Genomic DNA, 20682 nt, shown 5'->3' with positions numbered 1-20682 from the left:
CATTAAGCCAGTCAGTAAAAGGTTTCCTATATGAGGAACCCAGCAAATTGCATCGAGTCACTGACTAGTGTCAGATTCCTTACAGCAATCCTCATACTAAGCAAGCATGCAGCATGGATAAAGCCCCAAAAGATGATGTGCTCAGTGAATGTCTCAGACAATGGAGAACAGAGGAGCAGACGCTGGAAATACCATCATGGGAGGACAAACCCCTACATGGGATGTACCACAGACAGATAACTGAAGTGGTGGATATCAAGAAATCCTACCAACGGCTAGAAAGAGCTGGTCTGAAGGACAGCACAGAGGCACTCATCATGGCTGCACAGGAACAGGCCCTGAACACCAGAGCTACAGAGGCCAAGATCTGCCACATCAGACAAGACCCGAGGTGTAGGCTATGCAACGAGGCCCCTGAGACAATCCACCACATAACTGCAGGGTAAGATGCTGACAGGGAAAGCTTACATGGAACACCACAACCTGGTATAGTGTACAGAAACATCTGTGCAGAGTAAGGACTGGAAGTCCCAAGGTCAAAGTGGGCAACACGGTCCCAAGGACAAAGTGGTGAATAAAATAATCAAGCTCCTGTGGGACTTCCAGATTCAGACTGACAAAATGGTGATGGAGAACCAACCAGACTTTGTAGTGGTGGACAAACAACAGAGGACAGCCATTATGGTTGATGGCAACATCAGGAAAAGGAGCATGAGATACTAGACAAGTACCAGGGCCTCAAAGAAGAACTTCAAGGATCCTGGAGAGTGAAGACATCAGTGGTGCCCGTGGTCATCGGGGCAGTAGCCCCCAAATTGGAGGGGTGCTTAAAGCAGATCCCAAGAAAAACATCAGACATCTTTGTCTAGAAAAGTGCAGTTCTAGGAACAGCTAAGATACTGCGCAGAACCCTCAAGCTCCAACACTGATCAGTGTGATAGACAAAGTGGTAAACACGTAAGAGAAAAAGCCCATTGCAAACGGGCATTTCTGTGCAGTGAGTGAAGCAGTAGTTGTGTGCACATGAAGCATTTGCGTGAGTGGCAGTCAACGAATTCCCATGTGCCCATGCTTCTCAAAGGTTTATTGAGTCAATGACTGGCCTTAGAAGCAGCATCATCTATTTGTAATGAATCCAACCGTTTAAAGCACACATGTGTCCATGTTTTAAGATGTTAAACATCCTTTTAATGAAGTGCCCTGAAGACTGGCTGGTTTCCAAGGAATTTGGAAGTGCTGGAGTACCGAGTAGAGCTGGTAGAGAAACATGAATGGATCTGTTTCTCTTCAGGGGTCAAAGAGTGACGACTATCTCTTGAAATGTTAGTGGTCCTAAAGGCATAAGTCTAAAACCCAGAGCCATGTGCTTTCCTTGAGAAGGTAATAAACCTCTCTCTCACAAAGAGTCCATGAATAAAGTAAGAGCTGGGCTAGCTTCAGGGATAAATGCAATACAACCCTTGTTAATAGTTCTCTTTCAACTCAAAGGTTTGCTGAAGGAAAAGGCCAGCCTACGAAACGGAGACAAAGGAACTCTACTATGAGTTTACAAAGAATGCTTTCTCAGTGTTATCATATAAAGCCCCGGCCAGCCAGCGGGCGCTTCCCCTGTGTTTGTGTTCACCTCTACAAGTACATTTCCACTCATCCAAACAGAGAAGTGAAGCTCTGTGTTCCAGAATCTCATGAGCTCCAGCAGCAGACATCTGCACCAACGCTGCACAAGGGATTACATATCACAGCACGTGAGGAGGATGCAGATTCTGATGGCATGGCTAATAGAATAAACTACAGACTATGAACTAATTCACTCTAGGGCTTCACGCTCAGATCTTTGTGTGCCTGCTTATTAATGCAGACCCACAACATTCTCAACTGTGAAAAAACGTGAGATGAAGCCGTGCAAATAATCAATGTTTTAGTTAAACTCACCCAGGAGCACTTTAACTGGCAGCTCTGTGGCTGTTTATTTAAAACTGGAAGAATTTGTCATGACATTGATGCATTGTTGGTGTTTTACACTTTATTAAAAGCTACCGTTATTGTATCAACGGAACAAAAACATGCGCTGTTCAGTGTTACTGTGAGGATAGAACAGACTGATTCTGAATGGAAAGCTTGAACGTATTGAGAGTTTTTTGTTTGCTTTGTCCTTAGATTGAATTTACTTGATGTTTTTAGTTACTGATAGAAAATAAAATGTGTTAAAGTTGGCTGGGCTCATATTTAGTGATTCACCAAAATTTGAGCTGGATTCCTGGTAAACATCTGGTCTTTCCTGTGCCGAAGCCTCGTGTTTCTTTACTCGTGCCTTTCTTTAATAAACTTAATCAACATCTTGATCCTGTTTGTTTTACTCTAACCATTCTTCTCTTGTATTTTGAGTTAGCCTGTAGTGAGTAAATATCCCAGTGCAATTTGTGAGAAAGTACAGTGAAGGAAAAAAGGACCTAAAGGTTAATTACTGAAATTCAGCAAGATCGAGTCGAGTCAGCCTCACATCCAGTCAAGCTGCCGTGACTCTGTTGGGCACACAAGATGAAAAATTAGGCTACATGCCTTTATTCCCTTTGCATGTAAATATGTATTGATTTAAGATGCTCTAAAGAAAAACAGCGAATCTCTGTTTACATCACTAGAGCTGTAAATATGGCTACATCTTATTTAGGAGAAAAATGTGTTGATGCACATCAGAAATGGAGACGAGTATGGAACTTGATTTGGACTTGTACCTCTAACTTGTGAGAATTAGAAATAAAAAAACAAACGTCGTTAGCATCTTTGTTAAGGTACTGACAAAATGTAATTTTTATTTTTTCAATTCAGTTTATTGAACACTAACATCCCTCAGGGACCATGCAGCAAAACGAGCAGGTCTGATTATTATCCCAGCATATGCAATTTCCGATCAAAACAGTCCCATTCAGAGCCATTTGGTGCAAATCAACCCAATTATAACACAATATGAGGATTTTAGTTAGAAACAAATTGAAATGGAGAAGCATCAGTTTCTTGAAACATATTTAATTACTAAGAGAATCTTACTACAGGAATTTGTTGAACTTTAACAAGCTGAGAATCAATATTTTGTTTGTCTGTATTTACTCTTTGGCCCAGGCTGATGTCTCGTAAGTAAACTTTGAATTTTGCAAGGCTGCAGTATCTCACTGGAGAGTTTTAACTAAAAACAACTGGACTTGTCTGGTTATTCTGAAGACATTTGCCTCTCAGGTGCCACCTATATGTGAAACATGAAACATGAAATTCCGTAATTCCAAATTACAGTTTGTTCATTTTCTTGGAATCCTGCTTCTTTCAAAGTGCTTCTACTAGTTTATAAATCACTCTGTGGCACGGGACCAAAATACATATATGCATTCCTGTTTCTACACCCAATAGGGCTCGGAGATCCCTTGGAAACAATCAGCTGGTAGAACCACGGATCTGAACAAAACTAGGTGGAGATGCTTGTAGTTACTATGCTGCTCACATTTGGAATTAGCTTCCCCATGGCCTCAGATGTGCCCAACCCTAGTGTTGTTTAAAACAAAACTAAAAACCTTAACCCTCTGGAGGCAGGCGTTGCAGAGTTGCAATGTTAAAACCTACCTACCTGGTTGCTCCACATACGTATTTCATGAGCATTTTTTAACTCAGAAGTACCCCTGAAGGACTTAGTTGTTCGTCCTTTTATCAAAACTTATTTTGAGCCTGAGAGGGTTAATGTACTCATCAGCACTTTAAAAGCATTGTTTCTTATGTTGCGGTATCTCCACTGCAATCTGCACTGTAACGTTGTCTTCTCCTTTAGCTCTAAACCACAATTCCATGAATATGTATTTTCATTTGTGTTTTATGTTGTTTTCATACCATATCGTGATAATTGTGAAGCACAATGAATTGCTCTGTGTTTGAAATGTGCTTTATAAATAAAGCTGCCTTGCCTTCTGCCACTCGTCGCCGACAGTCACAACACACGGGAAAAGTTGTCTGAACGTTTTGAAGAACATTCCACAGTTTTGCTTTTGAAGTTTATTGCTTTTTGTCCACTTTACAGTCATGATGATCCCAGCATGCTCTAGGGGTGGGGGCGGAGGGGTGGGGGGGGGGTGGGGGTGGGGGCTACTTAACACATAGTCTTTCATTGTGCGTTTCTGTCCGGTTATGCTATGATTTCATTAGCAGTGAGTTTAGGATCATTATCATGCTGAAGAATGAAGTCTTAGTTCAGGAGGTCCACAATCTTTATGAGAAAGAGAGCCATTTTTAGGCTCCGCCCATTTTAAAAATAGCCCCCCAAATCTATTTAACCGCAACATCAAGATAAAGACTGGTAGGAAGAGTCATTACTCTCTTTATATACAATACACGCACTACAGCCTTGCTTTTAGCAGTTAGACAGGCGAGAAATGTATCGGTGACACTTTACAATAAGGGTCCATTTATTAATGTTACGTATGCATTATTAAGCATTAATAGCATATTAAATAACATATTAACAACTGCTTAATATTAAGTAATGCATTGGTAAAGGACCTGTATTTGTATAGCACCTTCTTAAGGCTCTACACCCCCCAAGGTAACAAAGAAAAAAAGAAAACTATATTTTATATCACCTCTCAAGATTAAAATCCCGAGGTGTTTCACAAGAACAAAAAAATGTGAAATACAAAAAATATATTTAAAAAATGATTAAAAAACATGGCAAAATGTGAACTAAAATTGTGATTAACCCTCTCAGGCTCAAAATAAGTTTTGATTAAAGGACGAACAACTGTCCTTTAGGGGTACTTCTGCTTAACTATGCAACAAGTAACATTAATAAAGAGACTCTTATTTTAAAATGGTACCAGTTTAACTAAATGGTTATAAAATTGACTTTGTTGTGTCGCCTGAAGGACGGAGCAAGCCCACAAACAGTCACAGTGTCGTGTTTCACATTCTGACAGCACTTTTCTGGATTTAAGTGTCCATTGATTTAGACAAGATCCTAAACTTGGCACTACAAAGTTATAGCTCCCTCCTGACTTCCTGCAGATGATCCAAACCATGATTTTAAATTTTATTTCATTGCTCCATCACACTTGATGTGTAAATTGATATTGAGTGTTTTGTTCCTGTTTTGTCTGTTTAAGAATTATCTTTAGACACAAACTTCCATTTAGACAGCTTCTGAGTAGTTTTCAGACAGAAATCAATAACCCAACCAACAATGCATTTTTCAGCTCTGTATCAGCTGTTTCTAGTCTCTTTATCTGCTCTAGACTCCTGCACTCCCAGAGAAACGTAACTTCAGAGGTGTATCACCAAGGGGTGGGGTGTACAGTTGTATTTTGTACCTTTTATAGATCAGATTTGTTCTTCTGATGGCAGCACTGGTGCTTTGCAGCATTTTTCACTTCAAGGACCAATTCTGTGGAAGACAGCTTCATTGAAGTACAGGGGTAGCATAACACACACAACACTAATGTAATCGTCATGCCCATAGATTGATAGTTTTGGCTCAAGACCATTTTGAAGGAGCTTTTCAGTCATTTGGAAGAGGAGTTCTCGGATCTTGGTAATGCTCAAAACTAGTCAGACCAGAAGCTAATTTCTGGCATCTAAAACTTTCCTGAAAACAGTCATGTCAATGTTTCCTGATTCAGAACATCTACTGTTCTATTGGACCAAATGTTAACTTTTACTTTGTGCTGTGTTTTTTCATTGTGGCACCACCAGATTTACTGCACATGCTGCTGTACACATTTGCATGGAAATGCAACTTGACTCATAGCTTGTTAGAAATGCATTTGTCTGGATCATTTGGTTAATGTTCTGTCTCTCACTGTTCAAAAACACCTACTGTTAAATATATAGAGCGATCAATTCTTTTTCAGTGGGAAAACTTACAAAATCAGAAAGATTGAAAAGTTTTTTCTTTGGCTGTATCAATGGTACCAAAATTTTACAGACATTTGGCAAACAACACTTTTAATAAAAACCTTTAAAAATCTATATTTCTATGATCCCGCCACCAAATCCTCCAAAGTGCATACGATCTACAGACGTACCCTAAAAACACTAACCAATATGTATTTGGACTCTTTACTATTTTTATCTAGCTGGGCAAGCCATCGTATATATATATAAATATATGTAGTCTGGCCATGAGGATCCATTAACATAACGTGGTCATGGGGAGGAATCTTTGACTGTCTTCCAAACTTTAAGTAAAGAAGTTAATTCTGTCTTTGTTTCAAACTAATAGTCTCTTTACCTTTGGTTGTTTGTCTTACTAAAAGAAAAGAAGGAGTATCTAAAATGTTTCCACAAGCAACTGGACAGCACTAGGATCAATCAGAAGCCCTTTTCAGATTGACATTCCGGGGGTGTGGGGGTAATCGGACTTATGTTAAGCATAATTCTGTGCACACGAAGACGCATAAGACCTGGATGATTGCGCTCAATGGTTAAAGGAATCACGGAAGCGGTGAGATGTGCTCCGTCGCACGTCTAGACGGTACCGTAGGAGGCGAGCTGCCATGGTTTGCCGCATGCTACAGGAGCGAGCTATCTAGGAGCGCACAGCGTCCCCCGGTCCCCTCCTCCTCCCCCTCCTCCCTGTCCGGAACTCAACCTCACTAGTCTGAAGCAGCCACCTTGTCCGTAACAAGTCCGGACCTGTTACTAGGGGGCATCGTCCGGTTTAATTACGGAAAACGTTATCCGGATGTTTGTATTCAGACACAAAGTTCTTACGGACAGAGTCCTGAATATTTCCGTTTTTCATAGCCTGTCTGAAGGGGGCTAGAGAGACAGATGAAATGGTAAATGGCCTGTATTTGATATAGCGCCTTCTAGAGTCCTGGAACCCCCCAAGGCGCTTCACAACACAATCAGTCATTCACCCATTCACACACACATTCACACTCTGGTGGGGATGAACTACAGCGTAGTCAAAGCTGCCCTGGGGCACAGTGACAGAGGCGAGGCTGCCGAGCACAGGCGCCACTGGTCCCTCCGGCCACCACCAGCAGGCAAGGGGGGTTACGTGTCTTGCCCAAGGACACAGCGACAGTGATCTGCAACCTTCCGATTATGGGGCGACCACTTAACTCCTGTGCCACCATCGCCCGTCACAACATGACGTATTTATCGCTAAGGAAATAAGTCAAGAGGGTAGTTCACCACACACTATTGAAGAAGAAACAAATACGTCTTTGTTTCTAAATAAAGGACTTAAGTACCTCTGCCTGCTCATGTCTCAAAGAAAAGCCCAAGTCTAACTTGTCCAAAGTTGATGCTAAAGCTGTTTCAAATGAACGATGTTCCTCATCCAATGCCATCTTTATAGTTTGCCCCCATTGCCGCTCCGGTGCTAAGCCCGTCAAACAAACAGAGCATTGGGATTGGCCAGACACAAAACTGGGCCAGTGATAGACCTGCTAAGGCCGTAGTGGCGCATGGTTAGACCAACTTGCGGGGCAAAATCTTATACTCTCCAGTTGGTCTAGATCTCTAGAATAGCATAAATACCTTTTAGGTCCTTAGAGCTGCACATATCCTGAGTTACCTTGAGGTCCAGTATTTTGTCCTATGATACATAGATTGTGCTCTTGGGGGCAAAATGTCCTTTTTTAGACTATTTCTTATTGTTGGTGATAACAGCAATTAGTTGTTGGTTCTTATATATGATGTTCTTGATGAGTCTGAACACCTTTCTTTACGTTTTGTAGTTTTGGACACCATTTTTATGCTTTGATTTACTTATCAGCAAAAACAATCAAAAACACACAATTTGTAAAATTTTAACTTCAAAATAAATAAACGCATTTCCCAAGAAGAGAACTGAAGAATTATTGATCAACATAAAGTTAATATATTAAAACAGTCTGGAGTGGGTTTTAATTGTTTATTTGGAAACTTTACTCAAGTCTTCTGAATGCCAGACTATCACATCCTTTCAGTCACATTTAATTGTTTTTTCACATTTTTATCTAAAGGTAATTTCCTGTATTTTTCCCCAGCAGGTTTTCCATTTGCTTTAAAATTAAACCATATGATTAGAGAAGCCATGACCCCAGCACACTTCCAATAGCGTTGCACTTCCTGTTTGATCTTTCTCAAATCACTTCAGGACTCACTGAAGCTCAGCAAGGACCCTACGTGGCGCTATGATCGACCAACTCTAAAATATAAAACCCATAGTGGAAAAAAAAGAAGATTTTGTTTGAAGTGGGCCTAGAACGAATGAAACCACATAAAGTCACATAAAAGTTACTTGTTTACATTTTAAATTGAAGGCATTCATCTAGTCTTCTCTGTGACTATGACTCGATAACTAAACCAACCTCTGCAAGGCAACAACACTAACAGGGGTTGTAAACAACATATATGTTTGGGTTTTTTATGGCGAGTTTTTAGTGAAACAGTGGTGTCGATTGTTTTTTGCTGCTCAGAACAAATGATGTTTTATACTAGATGAGCAGAACTAAAGATTAAATGTTAGTTGGCCTTAAGCAAACTTCAGTTTGCAGACCACTGGCCAACCAACTAAAAGGCTCCTTTGTGAGCTGAAGGTCGTGACGTCAAATGGGATCAATAAAGACATAAATTCATCGTTTCATCTGGAACAACACAGTGGTGGGAGGATGAGTCTTCATGTCCTCCTCCGTTTCTTAACGTGCATAGCTAATGAGCCTGATTCCCCAGATAAATTAGGCCAAACTATAGACTGCTCTTAGAGCTGCATGAGCTAGCTGACTGTCTTCTATCTGGGCTAAGATAAAGGGATCATATGTGTGCATGTTTTTTTTCTTCTTAGCTGGTTTAAATTCATTTCACAAAATGCTGGAAATGCTTGAATACAACCACTATCAGGTGAGATCCGTTTACTTATTTATTTAGGGGTATATTTTTTGTATGTCTGTCGGAATATGATTAGTCTAAATTAAGAGTTTGCTAACAAATGTTTTCAATGCAGCTCTGATTGACATCGTAGAAGATGCGATTCAACTAAAAAGTTGTTTTTGTGAAGAACACCAAACATCTCCTAGTCAATACAAATTGGAATTTCCAATCTGAGAAACATTTGAGGAAATTTGAATTAAATAGACTAACAGAATCTGAAGCTTGTCCATCTGTTTGGAAAGGAGACTTTTTCTGAAATGACATCTCTGACATTCGTCGTAGAACAACCGGAATTATTGGCTCGACTGCAGAGTTTGTCATGCAGTTTGGTTATTTCTTAACTTTTTTCAAAATTTTAAATAAAAACACAGCATTTGACATTTAAATGTGTGTGTGTGTGTGTGTGTGTGTGTGTGTGTGTGTGTGTGTGTGTGTGTGTGTGTGTGTGTGTGTGTAGTGGTGGTCCCCTTATTTAAAAAGGGGGGTCGCAGGGTGTGTTCCAGCCACAGGGGGATCACACTCCTGAGCTTTCCTGGTAAGGTCTATTCAAGGGTTCTGGAGAGGATTGTTGAACCTCAGATTCAGGAGGAGCAATGCGGTTTTCGTCCTGGCTGTGGAATACTGGACCAGCTCTATGCCCTTAGGGGGATCCTGGAGGGTGTGTGGGAGTTCACCCAACCAGTCTACATGTGTTTCGTGGATTTGGAGAAGGCGTTTGACGACGTCCACGGGGGCCCTGTAGGGGTCCTCCGGGAGTATGGGGTACCATGCCCTCTGATATGTGCTGTTAGGTCCCTGTATGACCGGTGTCAGAGCTTGGTCCGCATTGCTGGCAGTAAGTCGGGCTCGTTCCCAGTGAGAGTTGGACTCTGCCAAGGCTGCCCTTTGTCACAGATTCTGTTCATAACCTTTATGGACAGGATTTCTAGGCACAACCAAGGTGTGGAGGGCATCTGTTTTGGTGGCCTGAGGATCAGGTCTCTTCTTTTTGCAGATGTTGTGGTCCTGCTGGCTTCATCAGAACGTGATCTTCAGCTTTCGCTGGAGCGGTTCTCAGCCGAGTGTGAAGCAGCTGGGATGAGAATCAGCTCCTCTAAGTCTGAGACCATGGTCTTGATTTGGAAAAGGGTAGAATGCCTTCTCCCGGTCAGGTGAGGTTTTCCGGGCACGGCCAGCCGGGAGGAGGCCTAAAGGTAGACCCATGACAAGTTGGAGGGACTACTCTCTCTCACCTGGCTAGGGAATGCCTTGGGATTTCCCCAGGAGGAGCTGGCCCAAATGGCCGGAGAGAGGGAAGTCTGGGTCTCTCGACTTAGGCTACTGCCCCCGCGACCCGACTCCGGATAAGCGGATGAAAATGGATGGATGGATGGATGGATGGATGGATATGTGTATGGAAGATCTCGTGTTTCCATCATCCGTTTCTGTTCATTTGGATCTTTGTGAACTTCACCCCTTTACAACAACTTTATAGCCTGTTAATCAGACTCAATGAAAGACTGAAACCACAACTTTATGCTTCACATACGTTTGCAGTCCCACCTGGAAAGTCCAACAAAGTACCACATCCAACAGGCTCAGAGACAGCAGGTGAGACAGTACCTGTCCTCCACTCTGGGCGGGAAAGCCGGCGGTCAGCCTTCGGATCCCAGCATGCCCAGTGGCAGTGCCCCCAACAGTCCCATGGCCTTGCTCACCCTCGGCTCCAACTGTGAGAAGGAGGTACATTCATCAATAGCTTTTAAAGTCTCCACCTTAACTTCACATTTAGTAAAGAAAATGTGATTTTGCACTGAACAGATGGACGATGTCATCGATGATATAATTAGCCTGGAGTCAAGTTACAACGAAGATGTTCTTGGACTGATGGACCCAGCTCTCCAAATCAATAACACGGTAATTTATGCAAACTCTGTTTCACCTTTTGGTTTTAAGTTTGATTCAAAACGGTTTTGTTACATTTGGACACCAATAATGTGTTTGACTCCTCAGCTGCCCGTTTCTGGGAATTTACTGGACGTGTACAGCAACCAAGGGCTTCCCCTCACGAGTCTCTCTATCAGCAGCTCGTGTGCACCCAACATCAAAAGGGAATTCACTGGTAAGCCCCATGAACCCAATATAAATGTCTTGTTGTTAGTTTTGAAAATGATGACAAATTATAGAAACCTTTTAAAATCTTTTAATGCTGACTCATCTTTTCTTCTCTTTTCTAATGTGGTTTGAAATTTTTAATACATATTTACTGTAGTTAAATGTGTGATTGAGAAAAAAGTACATCTGCATCAATATACAGAACGTGAAATGATAATTAAGAGCATATTTTTATTTTATGTGCAATTTGGTATTGCACAAGATACTACTGAATCGATGATTTACCAAATGATTACTGCAGCTCCTGGCATGAAGCAAGTACTGGACAAGCCTGGATCCTGTGGCCAGTTTGAAAGTTATCAAAGGTCTGAGGGCTTTCCAGTAGGTAAGAAAAACAAAATAACAAGGTTTTCCATTCATTGTTTTTCAAAACTATTTCATGCACAACTGAATCGCACACAATAAAAAATAATTTAACAAGAAGAAGAGATAGATGGGACCTTGACAGTAAAATAATGGGGTTTTTTAAAAATACACTTTTAACTCATTTAGCTTCTCTATAATAAAAATTGGATGTGATTTTTTTAAAGGAACTTTTGTCATTGAATTGAATTTGAATTTATTTAGAAAATTATGTCTAAATGTTTATTCATTATTCCAGACAGCAATAATAATAATAATAATAATAATAATAATAATAATAATAATAATAATACATTATTATTATTACAAAATTTAAGAAAAAAGAGCAATATTTTTGGCTAAATATCCAGTTAGCGTCCACATTTAGGCAGTTGTAAAACAAAAAAAAAAAAACTAAAAAAATAAACCCATTCAGGAAAATTGATTAATGATCCATTATTGAACAGACTTATATCATCAAAGGGGCCCTGAGATATTATTAAAGGAGCTTTTACTTTGGTAGAGTACTTCCATTTTACAGCAGTTTAAAATTGTGGGCTATATTTACTACACACACACACACACACACACACACACACACACACACACACACACACACACACACACATATATGTATGTATATATATATATATATATATATATATATATATATATATATACATATAAAAGAAGATTTATACCTTCATAAATGATTTTAAGATGTTTAAAAAAATACATTTTAAACATTTTGATTAAACTTACTCAGATTTTGTTTTCAGAATATTTGGATTTAATTTATATATTTTTAGACTTAATTCTAAATAGTTATTCTTAATTTTAATAAAGTAGCTCTTAATTTCTTAATGAAATATCTTTTCAGTTGGTGCCTTATAAAAATAGTTGATTTTCTATTTTCTCTATTTGATGTCATCATCTCCTTCCTGCAGAGTCAGAAGTCCGTGCTCTCGCTAAAGAGAGACAGAAGAAAGACAACCACAACTTAAGTAAGATAGTAATGAGCAATTAATGTGTGTGTGAGTGTGTGTGTGTGTGTGTGTGTGTGTGTGAGTGTGATGGATTTGTGCATAAAACAGAAACTTATTTTGCTGGATCAAAGTTGAAACTTTCTGCTTTCTTTTGCTCATTTGAATACATTCTAGTTGAAAGAAGACGGAGGTTCAACATCAACGATCGTATTAAAGAGCTGGGGACATTAATACCCAAATCAAATGATCCGTAAGTATGTCTTTGGATTTAAAATTTCAGATTATTGATTAAAAAAACATGTTTGTGACAAATCAGTGAACGTTTTTGTTAGTGTTTGACTGTAGAAACAGAAAATGACTTATTATTTCTAATTACTTGGTTACCAGAACACATGTACATAAAAAAATAAACCATTTGAAAAGTGATTAAACTGAAACTGATGTACAAACACTGGATCATCCAGGTCGGGTTCTATCTGGTCAATAAAAATCTGTCTGTTTTTTATGCATTCAACGTGTTGTTTCATATGTTATTATTTATTTTATTTAGTCATTACAAGAAACAAACCAACAAACAAACAAATAAATAAAGCTGAAGTATTTACAGACAGAAACAAGCTGACATTAACAGTGATTAACATCCAGATTGTTGTTTTTAGATTCCTATAATGCTAATTGTGTTCTCCATGTGGTCAGACATTCATCAGTCTGAGTTCTTCACTTGTTAACATTTGTTTATAACATCCTTCTCTTCATGCCTCAAAGTACACGCCCTATTGACCTCGACGAGCCATGAAGAATCCCGTGTTGTTCTGGTCAGCTGACTGTAGATCTTTGTCTCTCCTGTCTTCCCCAGAGACATGCGCTGGAATAAGGGCACCATTCTGAAAGCCTCCGTGGATTACATCAGGAAGCTGCAGCGGGAGCAAGAGAGAGCCAAGGAGCTGGAGTGCAGGCAGAGGAAGCTGGAGCACACAAACCGCCACCTGATGCTACGTATACAGGTGAGTCATTCTAGAACACCTGGCTGCAGGGCAACCAACCAGCTGCAGGTTTGAGTAAAGACTGATGGCCTGCCTTCAGGAATCCTGTTCAAGTCTAAATGTTGATTAAAAAAAAACTAAAAGAAAGTAAGCGTAAAAGAAGTTAAAAAACTGAAAGAAGTCTCAATGTGAGAAATGACAAAAGTTATTTATAGGTTAAACAACAAAAAGTAGAAATGCCTGTTAAATGTTAAAGGGGATATATTTAGACTTTATTTTTGCATCTAAACTGGTTTCATGGTCAATGTGGAACAAAATCAGTCTCACATAAAGCTATCTCACCAACTCTGTTTTATACATTTCCAGTTTTTTTCAGAATGATTTGTTATGGATAGCCGTTTCATGGCTGTCACTTTAAAGGAGAAAAGCTGCTTCTGGCCATGCCCACCCACCCCTTGATAGGCTGGACGTTTGTCACAGTAAATAAGAGAACTTTTTTGGTCACATTTATGCTTTCTCTACCAATGCCGTCATAGTTAAAGTACTGTGTCACATTCAAATGGTTTAAATTCAAAAATACTTACATTGTGTCCTTTATGTAACCAAACATGGTAAATGGCCTGTATTTGATATAGTGCCTTCTATGGTCCTGGAACCCCCCAAGGCACTTTACAACACAATCGGTCATTCACCCATTCACACACACACACACACACACACACACACACACACACACACACACACACATACGCTGGTGGGGATGTGCTACGATGTAGCCACGGCTGCCCTGGGGTGCACTGACAGAGGCGAGGCTGCCGAGCACTGGTGCCACCAGCAAGCACATGTAGTTAAATGCTATATTTAAAGGGTCAGCTGACTTCACCCACACTTCCTGTTTGAAAAATGCTCCTAAAGGAGGTGTTGCCTGGAGGACTGAGAGGGGCACTGAGGCAGTGATGGACAGCCCCCCAGCCCCACCACCATGCGCTTTCTGAGTATCTCAGTTGGAGAAACAAGCTGTTAGCAAGCGCACATGCACACGAACACACACAGTAGATTCACAGCTCAGGCAGAGAGCAAACCGTTTTTCTCTCCCTTTCTCTCTCTTTTTAAAGAGGCGAGCGCTTCTGAGCCGTATCGTTTCATATCAGCTTACAAGTGGATGAGCGAGCTGGAAGCGTAGCTGAGACTCGGCTGGGGTCAAATGCCAGTTGTTGCTGGGATCTCTGGTCCAATCATGTTGCATCTTCATTAATCCCGTTGTCTTGTGTTAGTGAGTTGAATCATATCACCGCCCTAAGCTGTTCAAACAAAATAGTCTCTCTCCATCTCAGAACATTTTTTGTCAGATTGGGAGTGTGTGAGTGGGACTCCACAAGTCAGAGGGAACTATTGGCACTTTCATATCTGGGTGTCGGTCTGGGTCCCGCACCGGTAGGTTTTGGTCACACAAACTTCTCAGGAAAGGTTGAAATCTCCGAGCACTTGGGCGGGGCTACAGACGCACAGAACGATAATGAATCGTGCTGCTTAATTCTATCCGCCAATCGGAGGCTCCTTCTAACAGTAGGTGTCTATTTGAGCCAGCCACTCAGTTTGTAGTGGGTGTGTTGGACCTGTTCAGCTCGAAGCAGACCTCTTTGATATGTGGGCCGAAAAACCGACTGGTTGAGTGCAGAAAAATACAAGGCTACCTAGACATGAACACTTTAAAAGCTACCCAGTCCGGTCCATGCTGGCCCAGGCGTGAAAGCGCCATATACGCAAAATCACAATTGCTTTTGCCACAAACAAGGGTTTTTCATCCCTCTCACCCATGGAACGTTTTGAAAAAACTTGTTTTAAGCATCTAATGCCTAAAACCTAAACTGTCAGAAAAAGGATGGACCACTTAGTTTTTTAAGTTTGGATGGTTCATTAAAGTAGAAGAGACTCACATTGCAGCGCTAAAAGATGCAAAATGTAAGATCTTTCAAGAAAATGTCCTCTTTAAAGATAAATTGTTGGCAGACCTCACTGATGCTTTATTTAAATCTAAAACAGGCCTTTAGAAAGAATCAAAACAAATATTTTGCTACCCGTGTCTGAAAGAAATCTGGAAATGTTCATGAATGTGGTTGTATTTTTGACCAAACTTCTACATCGTGGTTCTGTTTCCATCCAGGAGTTGGAGATGCAAGCCCGTGCTCACGGTCTTACTGTGGTACCATCGCCATCTGTCTGCACATCAGAGATGATGGCTCGAGCCATCAAACAGGAGCCGGTTCTGGGTGACTGCCCGTCTGATCTCTATTCCCACAGCTGTGGCTCTGACATGTCTCCCCCAACCACGCTGGACCTCAACAATGGTACCATTACTTTTGACCAGATTCCTGCTGACGGGGACACAAACATCTACCGAAACACCAGGACCTGTAAAATGAAGGAGTTGGTAAGGGATAACAGCTTCGGGCCAATATCTCCGAGTGATCCTTTGCTGAGCTCGATTTCTCCGGATGTGTCCAACCAAGGCAGCAGCCGCCATAGCTCCAGTTCAAGTATGGAGGAGAAGGAACATGGCTGTTAGCCTGACATGACAATGACAATTCAGTTCAATTTTAAAAATGTCTTTTCAACCTCCTGGAAAAAAGAACTTAGACGTAATTTTTATTTGCAACAAGTTTTTCCACTTATTTTTTGTATCTTTTGCTGTTTCTGTGAGCCAAGACACTTCTGATGATTGTTGTAATCTACTTTCAGAGCATGTAGCTGTAAATCTCATAAAAGCAGCACGATTCTGAAGAGTTAGTTTGAGGTATTTTCTTTGTAGTTTCTTTTTTGGTGAGGAAATATCAAACCGAATGTGAATATGTGTAACAAAGTAAAGGAGCATTAAACTTTTTCTTGTTCCAGGTGAAAGATAAAACTATTGTATAAAGCAAACTTTCCAAGAAATGTTTTAATCATGCTCTTACTGTGAAGGGGAAGAGAGCAAATCTAAGGCTTTGCCATATTTTTGTGATCACATTATTCAAAGACCCCTTATGATTATGAACACAATTGGAAATGGTGTTCCCTAGTCTGGACACAGGTCACTGGGGCCCCCTTTTGGAGCCAGGCCTGGAGGTGGGGCGTGTTGGCAAGCACCTAGTGCCTAGGTTTTCACCCAAGGAGGCCAGCCGGACACAACCCAAAGAGAAGATGTGAGTCCCCCTTCCTATGGGCTTGCCACTCGTAGGAGCGACCAAACTGGTCGTATGCAATGAGTGATGGGTGGTAGCCAAAGTCAGGGACCATGGAGGTCTGATCCTTGTCTACAGAAGCTAGATCTCCTTTTGTTTACTCTCTCTTTCAGCTGAGGGACTTTCACGCTCATGTGGGCAACGACAGTGAGACCTGGAGGGGTGTGGTTGGGGGGAATGGCCCCCCGATCTAAATCCGAGCAGTGTTTTGTTATTGGACTCAAGAGTGTGCTCATCATGGATTGTCCATAATGAATACCATGTTCAAGTATAAAGGTGTCCTTATGTGCTCTTGGCACCAGGATACCTTAGGCATTTTGATGATCACCTTATTTGTCTTTTCATCTGATCTGCAGCCGGATGTCTTGGACCCTCCAGGTCAGGGACGAGGTCCTGCCCCAAGTTGAGGAGTTTAATTATCTCAGGATTTTGTTCAGGGGTCGGGTTGCAGGAGCAGCAGCCTAAGCAGAGAGGCTCAGACTTCCTTCTCCCCAGCCACTTGGGCCAGCTCCTCCGGGGAATCCTGAGGCGTCCCCTGGCCAGCCGAGAAACTAGTCCCTCTAGGTTGTCCTGGGTCTTCCTTTAGGTCTCCTCCTGGTTGGACATGTCCAGAAAACCTCATTAGGGAGGAGTCCAGGAGGTATTCTAACCAGATGTCCACACCACCTCAACTGGCTCCTCTTGATGTGAAGTAGCAGCAGATCTGCTCCGATCTTAAGTGAGAGCCCAGACACCCTGTGGAGAAAACACATATCGGCCGCTTGTATCTGCGATCTCATTCTTTTGGTCACTACTCAAAGCTCGTGACCATGGATGTAAGAACGTAGATCGACCGGTAAGATGAGGGCTTTGCCTTCCAGCTCAGCTCTCTCTTCACCATAAGAGACTGGTACAACAGCCCTTTCACTGCAGACACTGCACCAATTTGCCAATCACCAATCGATCTTACGCTTCATTTTCCCCTCACTCCGGACAAGCGCTACGTGGTGGTACAGTTGTTAGCACTCTTGCCTCGCAGCAAGAAGGTTGGAGGTTTGAAACGCCGCTGCGGCCTTTCTGCGTGGAGTTGCGTGTTCTCCCCATGCATGCAAGGGTTTCCTCCGGGTACTCCGGTTTCCCCCGCAGATCACTACATGCCCTATAGATAAACAATTGTATGTCGCTTTGGATAAAAGTGTCTGCCAAATAAATAAAGATAAACAAATGCATCTAAGCAGACAAAAACGGATGGATAGATTATTCAGTTTGTTGTTTTTCTTCATTTTTTTAAATTAAGAAATACCTTTGTTTTAGATGTACATATAAAAGAAACACCAAATATGTATTTATGATACATGATAACATTTTGTTTCTACTGAATGTAAAATAAATATGTACAAAACATAAGGATGGTTTGAATTTGTGGACTAGAAGGCAGATACAGTTGCTCGATGTCTGTAACAAACGATGCTTTATGTACCCACCAGAAAACAAGGATTCTGACTTTCCACCGCTGTAACCATTGAAAACCCCACAATACTTTGCCATATATAATTTTTCTAGTATTTTTCTGTTTTAATGTGACATACTGAACCATGTGTTGGAAAAAACAAAAAACAATAATAAGACCAAACAAAAAATAACTAGAAAGTTTCGAGATATTAAACCTGAGTAAAATATTATTACTTACTCCTGGATGGCTGGGAGCTTTCTACAGCTGAATGAAGATAAGACTGAGATCCTCATCTGTGCCCCAGACAAGCTGGTTCCCAAAGTCAGAGACTCTTCTGGTCAGCTTGCTTCTCACACCAAACCTTCTGTCCGGAATCTTGGCGTGACCCTTTGACCCAGCTCTCACCCTGGATTCTCATGTAAGTTCTCTTGTTCGCTCTTCCTTCTTCATTGGCTGCCAGTCAACATCAGGGTTAATTTCAAGATTCTGGTTCTGGTCTTTAGGGCCTTACATGGACAAGCACCATCATACATCAGTGATCTTCTCAGCCCCTACACCTGTGCAGCACCGGGCTAAAGACCAAAGGTGACAGATCATTTGCTGCTGTGGCCCCCAGACTCTGGACCTCTCTCCCCCTGAGCCTGAGATCAGTGGACTCAGTGGTCTCCTTTAAAAAGCAGCTGAAGACTCACTTGTTCAGGCTGGCTTTTGTATGACCTTCTTCACCACTCTCTCTTTATTCTGCTCTCCCCACCTATTCCACCTTCCTCAGGATCCACTGATTTCCCTCTTTCCTATTCACTCTCTCTCTTTCTTTACATTTTTTTAATCACAATTGTCTATTTTTGCTCATTTGAAACATATTTTAATCATTTTAAAAATAATTTTTTATATTTTACATTTTTTATTTTTGTGAAGTGCCTCGTGATTTTTATCTTGAGAGGCGCTATAGAAAAGATCTTTTCTTCTTCTTTTTCTTCTACTTTACATTATGCTATAACCCCTACTCCAAATCGAGGACAATGCATTCGGTGCTTTATTACTGTACTTAAGTACATTCTTTCTGTATCTGTACTTACATTTTCTTGAGGTCTGTCATTTTTACTTTACTGCATTTTAATGCAGTAAAATGCAGTTATATGCACGTTCTACCCACTACATTATCTTAAAATTATCAAAGTAAAAATACATTTTTATGTTTTGTCCGAAGAATGGCAGCACACTCCCTTGTGTGTGCCGGTATGCAGTTTCAAAATAATCGTACTGTAATTTTCATTCTGCCCTCCACCACCTGGTTCAAAATCACATTTCTACACACTTCACATATTTTAATGTTAGTTGAATACTTTAGTTTATTGGTACATTTGTAAAGGCACATTTGGATGCTTTTATTAAGTAACTTTTTACCTCTTTATCAGTAATTTTACTTAAGTAAATGTACTTAAGTACTCAAGTACTTCTTCCACCACAGCTTTTTACATTGCTTTTTGTTTTGTAGAAGCTAAATAAACGGCCTCGACAGTTTTTTCTGGGGAGACAGGAATGGGTCAAATTAAACAATTCTGAGTGTTTGACTCAACTTTTAGTTGTCTAAGGACTGTGTAGCGACATGAATGGCCTCATTTGTGACCCAAAGGTCACACTTCCTCAGCTGGGTCAAGCTGCTTACTTCTATTTACAGATCATCCATCAAAGGAGACACAAAGTCTGCTGTAAGCCATCTTTAATCTGACTGCTGTTCCATCCACAAGACGAAGGACACTTCAAGATTTAAAAGTATCATTTTTAATAAACTCTTTTCACTGCGTCTATTACAAGGTTCATAAATAATCATCAAGGTTCATTATAAATGTATTTAATTACTGAAATGAATTATTATTATTTGGTTAATAATAATAATTATTATTTATGATAATCAGTAATGTTAAACAGTGTAAAGAAGGTCATGTGCACTTATACACACCATGCAGGACACAGAAATCAGGGTAAAGGTAACTGCTCTCACATGTCTTTGTTCCATAACGCCAGAGCTTTCTATCTCTGAGAGGGCGTGCTCTGAGTCATGTTCAAACCAAAACTCCTCAGTTCAAGTTCAGTTCTTGAGCTCACCAAAATCTCTCAGTGGCACGAAAGTCCCAGAGGATCGAGTCGGCCGCTCAAAACCTCTACTAAAAGCCTTTCTGTCACGCTGATAGCATTGCTTCAACAAGAAATGCCATCTGCAACAAGCTGACGCAAAAACTCCTTCAGAGTTAATTTAAGACGCAAAACCATCCACATGTGTACCTGCAGCAACTCTAGGACCAGAGAGTCGGTACCACTGGTCTCCCCTACCGGACCGAGTACCCCGAGGCTAATCAACATCCTCCCTTGACCTCTGGATCCAAACAGAGGGTCGTCTGAACGGTGAGGTAGCACACAGATTGCGTCTGTATGCCTGTCCCTTTAAGAAATAATTTAGCTTAGCTGCAAACCAACTCTTTCACCCAGAACGTGTTTTCTCTCTCCGATAGAAACCTTCTGAGACTACATTTACACATCCAAACACACACATCTCATTTTTAGTTCCATCCAGACACAGGTTGCTTTATTACCACATTTTAATATCAAAGCTTTTATAAATTGTCATTTATGAATTGTCTTTTAAATGGTCATCTTTAAATTGTTAGTAA

The 20682-nt window shown here is 40.9% G+C and overlaps 1 protein-coding gene across 2 annotated transcripts in view; it reads left to right on the top strand.

Moving 5' to 3' along the window:
* mitfa (melanocyte inducing transcription factor a) overlaps positions 1-16140 on the top strand; it is a 40680-nt gene extending 24540 nt beyond the window's left edge. The window contains exons 1-9 of one of the 2 annotated variants that reach the window (XM_015959921.3): positions 4769-8862; positions 10429-10614; positions 10693-10788; positions 10885-10993; positions 11288-11371; positions 12336-12392; positions 12549-12624; positions 13231-13378; positions 15522-16140. In XM_015959921.3, the coding sequence (XP_015815407.3) occupies positions 8788-8862; positions 10429-10614; positions 10693-10788; positions 10885-10993; positions 11288-11371; positions 12336-12392; positions 12549-12624; positions 13231-13378; positions 15522-15923 (1233 nt within the window). In that variant the 5' untranslated portion in view covers positions 4769-8787 and the 3' untranslated portion in view covers positions 15924-16140. Of the gene's footprint in view, positions 1-4768; positions 8863-10428; positions 10615-10692; positions 10789-10884; positions 10994-11287; positions 11372-12335; positions 12393-12548; positions 12625-13230; positions 13379-15521 lie in introns of those variants that run through there. The other variant, XM_015959922.3, reaches the window with a different exon arrangement.
* The last annotated feature ends 4542 nt before the right edge of the window (positions 16141-20682 follow it).

Source organism: Nothobranchius furzeri, chromosome 3 (assembly GCF_043380555.1).
Source record: "Nothobranchius furzeri strain GRZ-AD chromosome 3, NfurGRZ-RIMD1, whole genome shotgun sequence".
NCBI lineage: Eukaryota > Metazoa > Chordata > Actinopteri > Cyprinodontiformes > Nothobranchiidae > Nothobranchius > Nothobranchius furzeri.
This window is presented reverse-complemented; position numbering and strand designations above follow the sequence as displayed.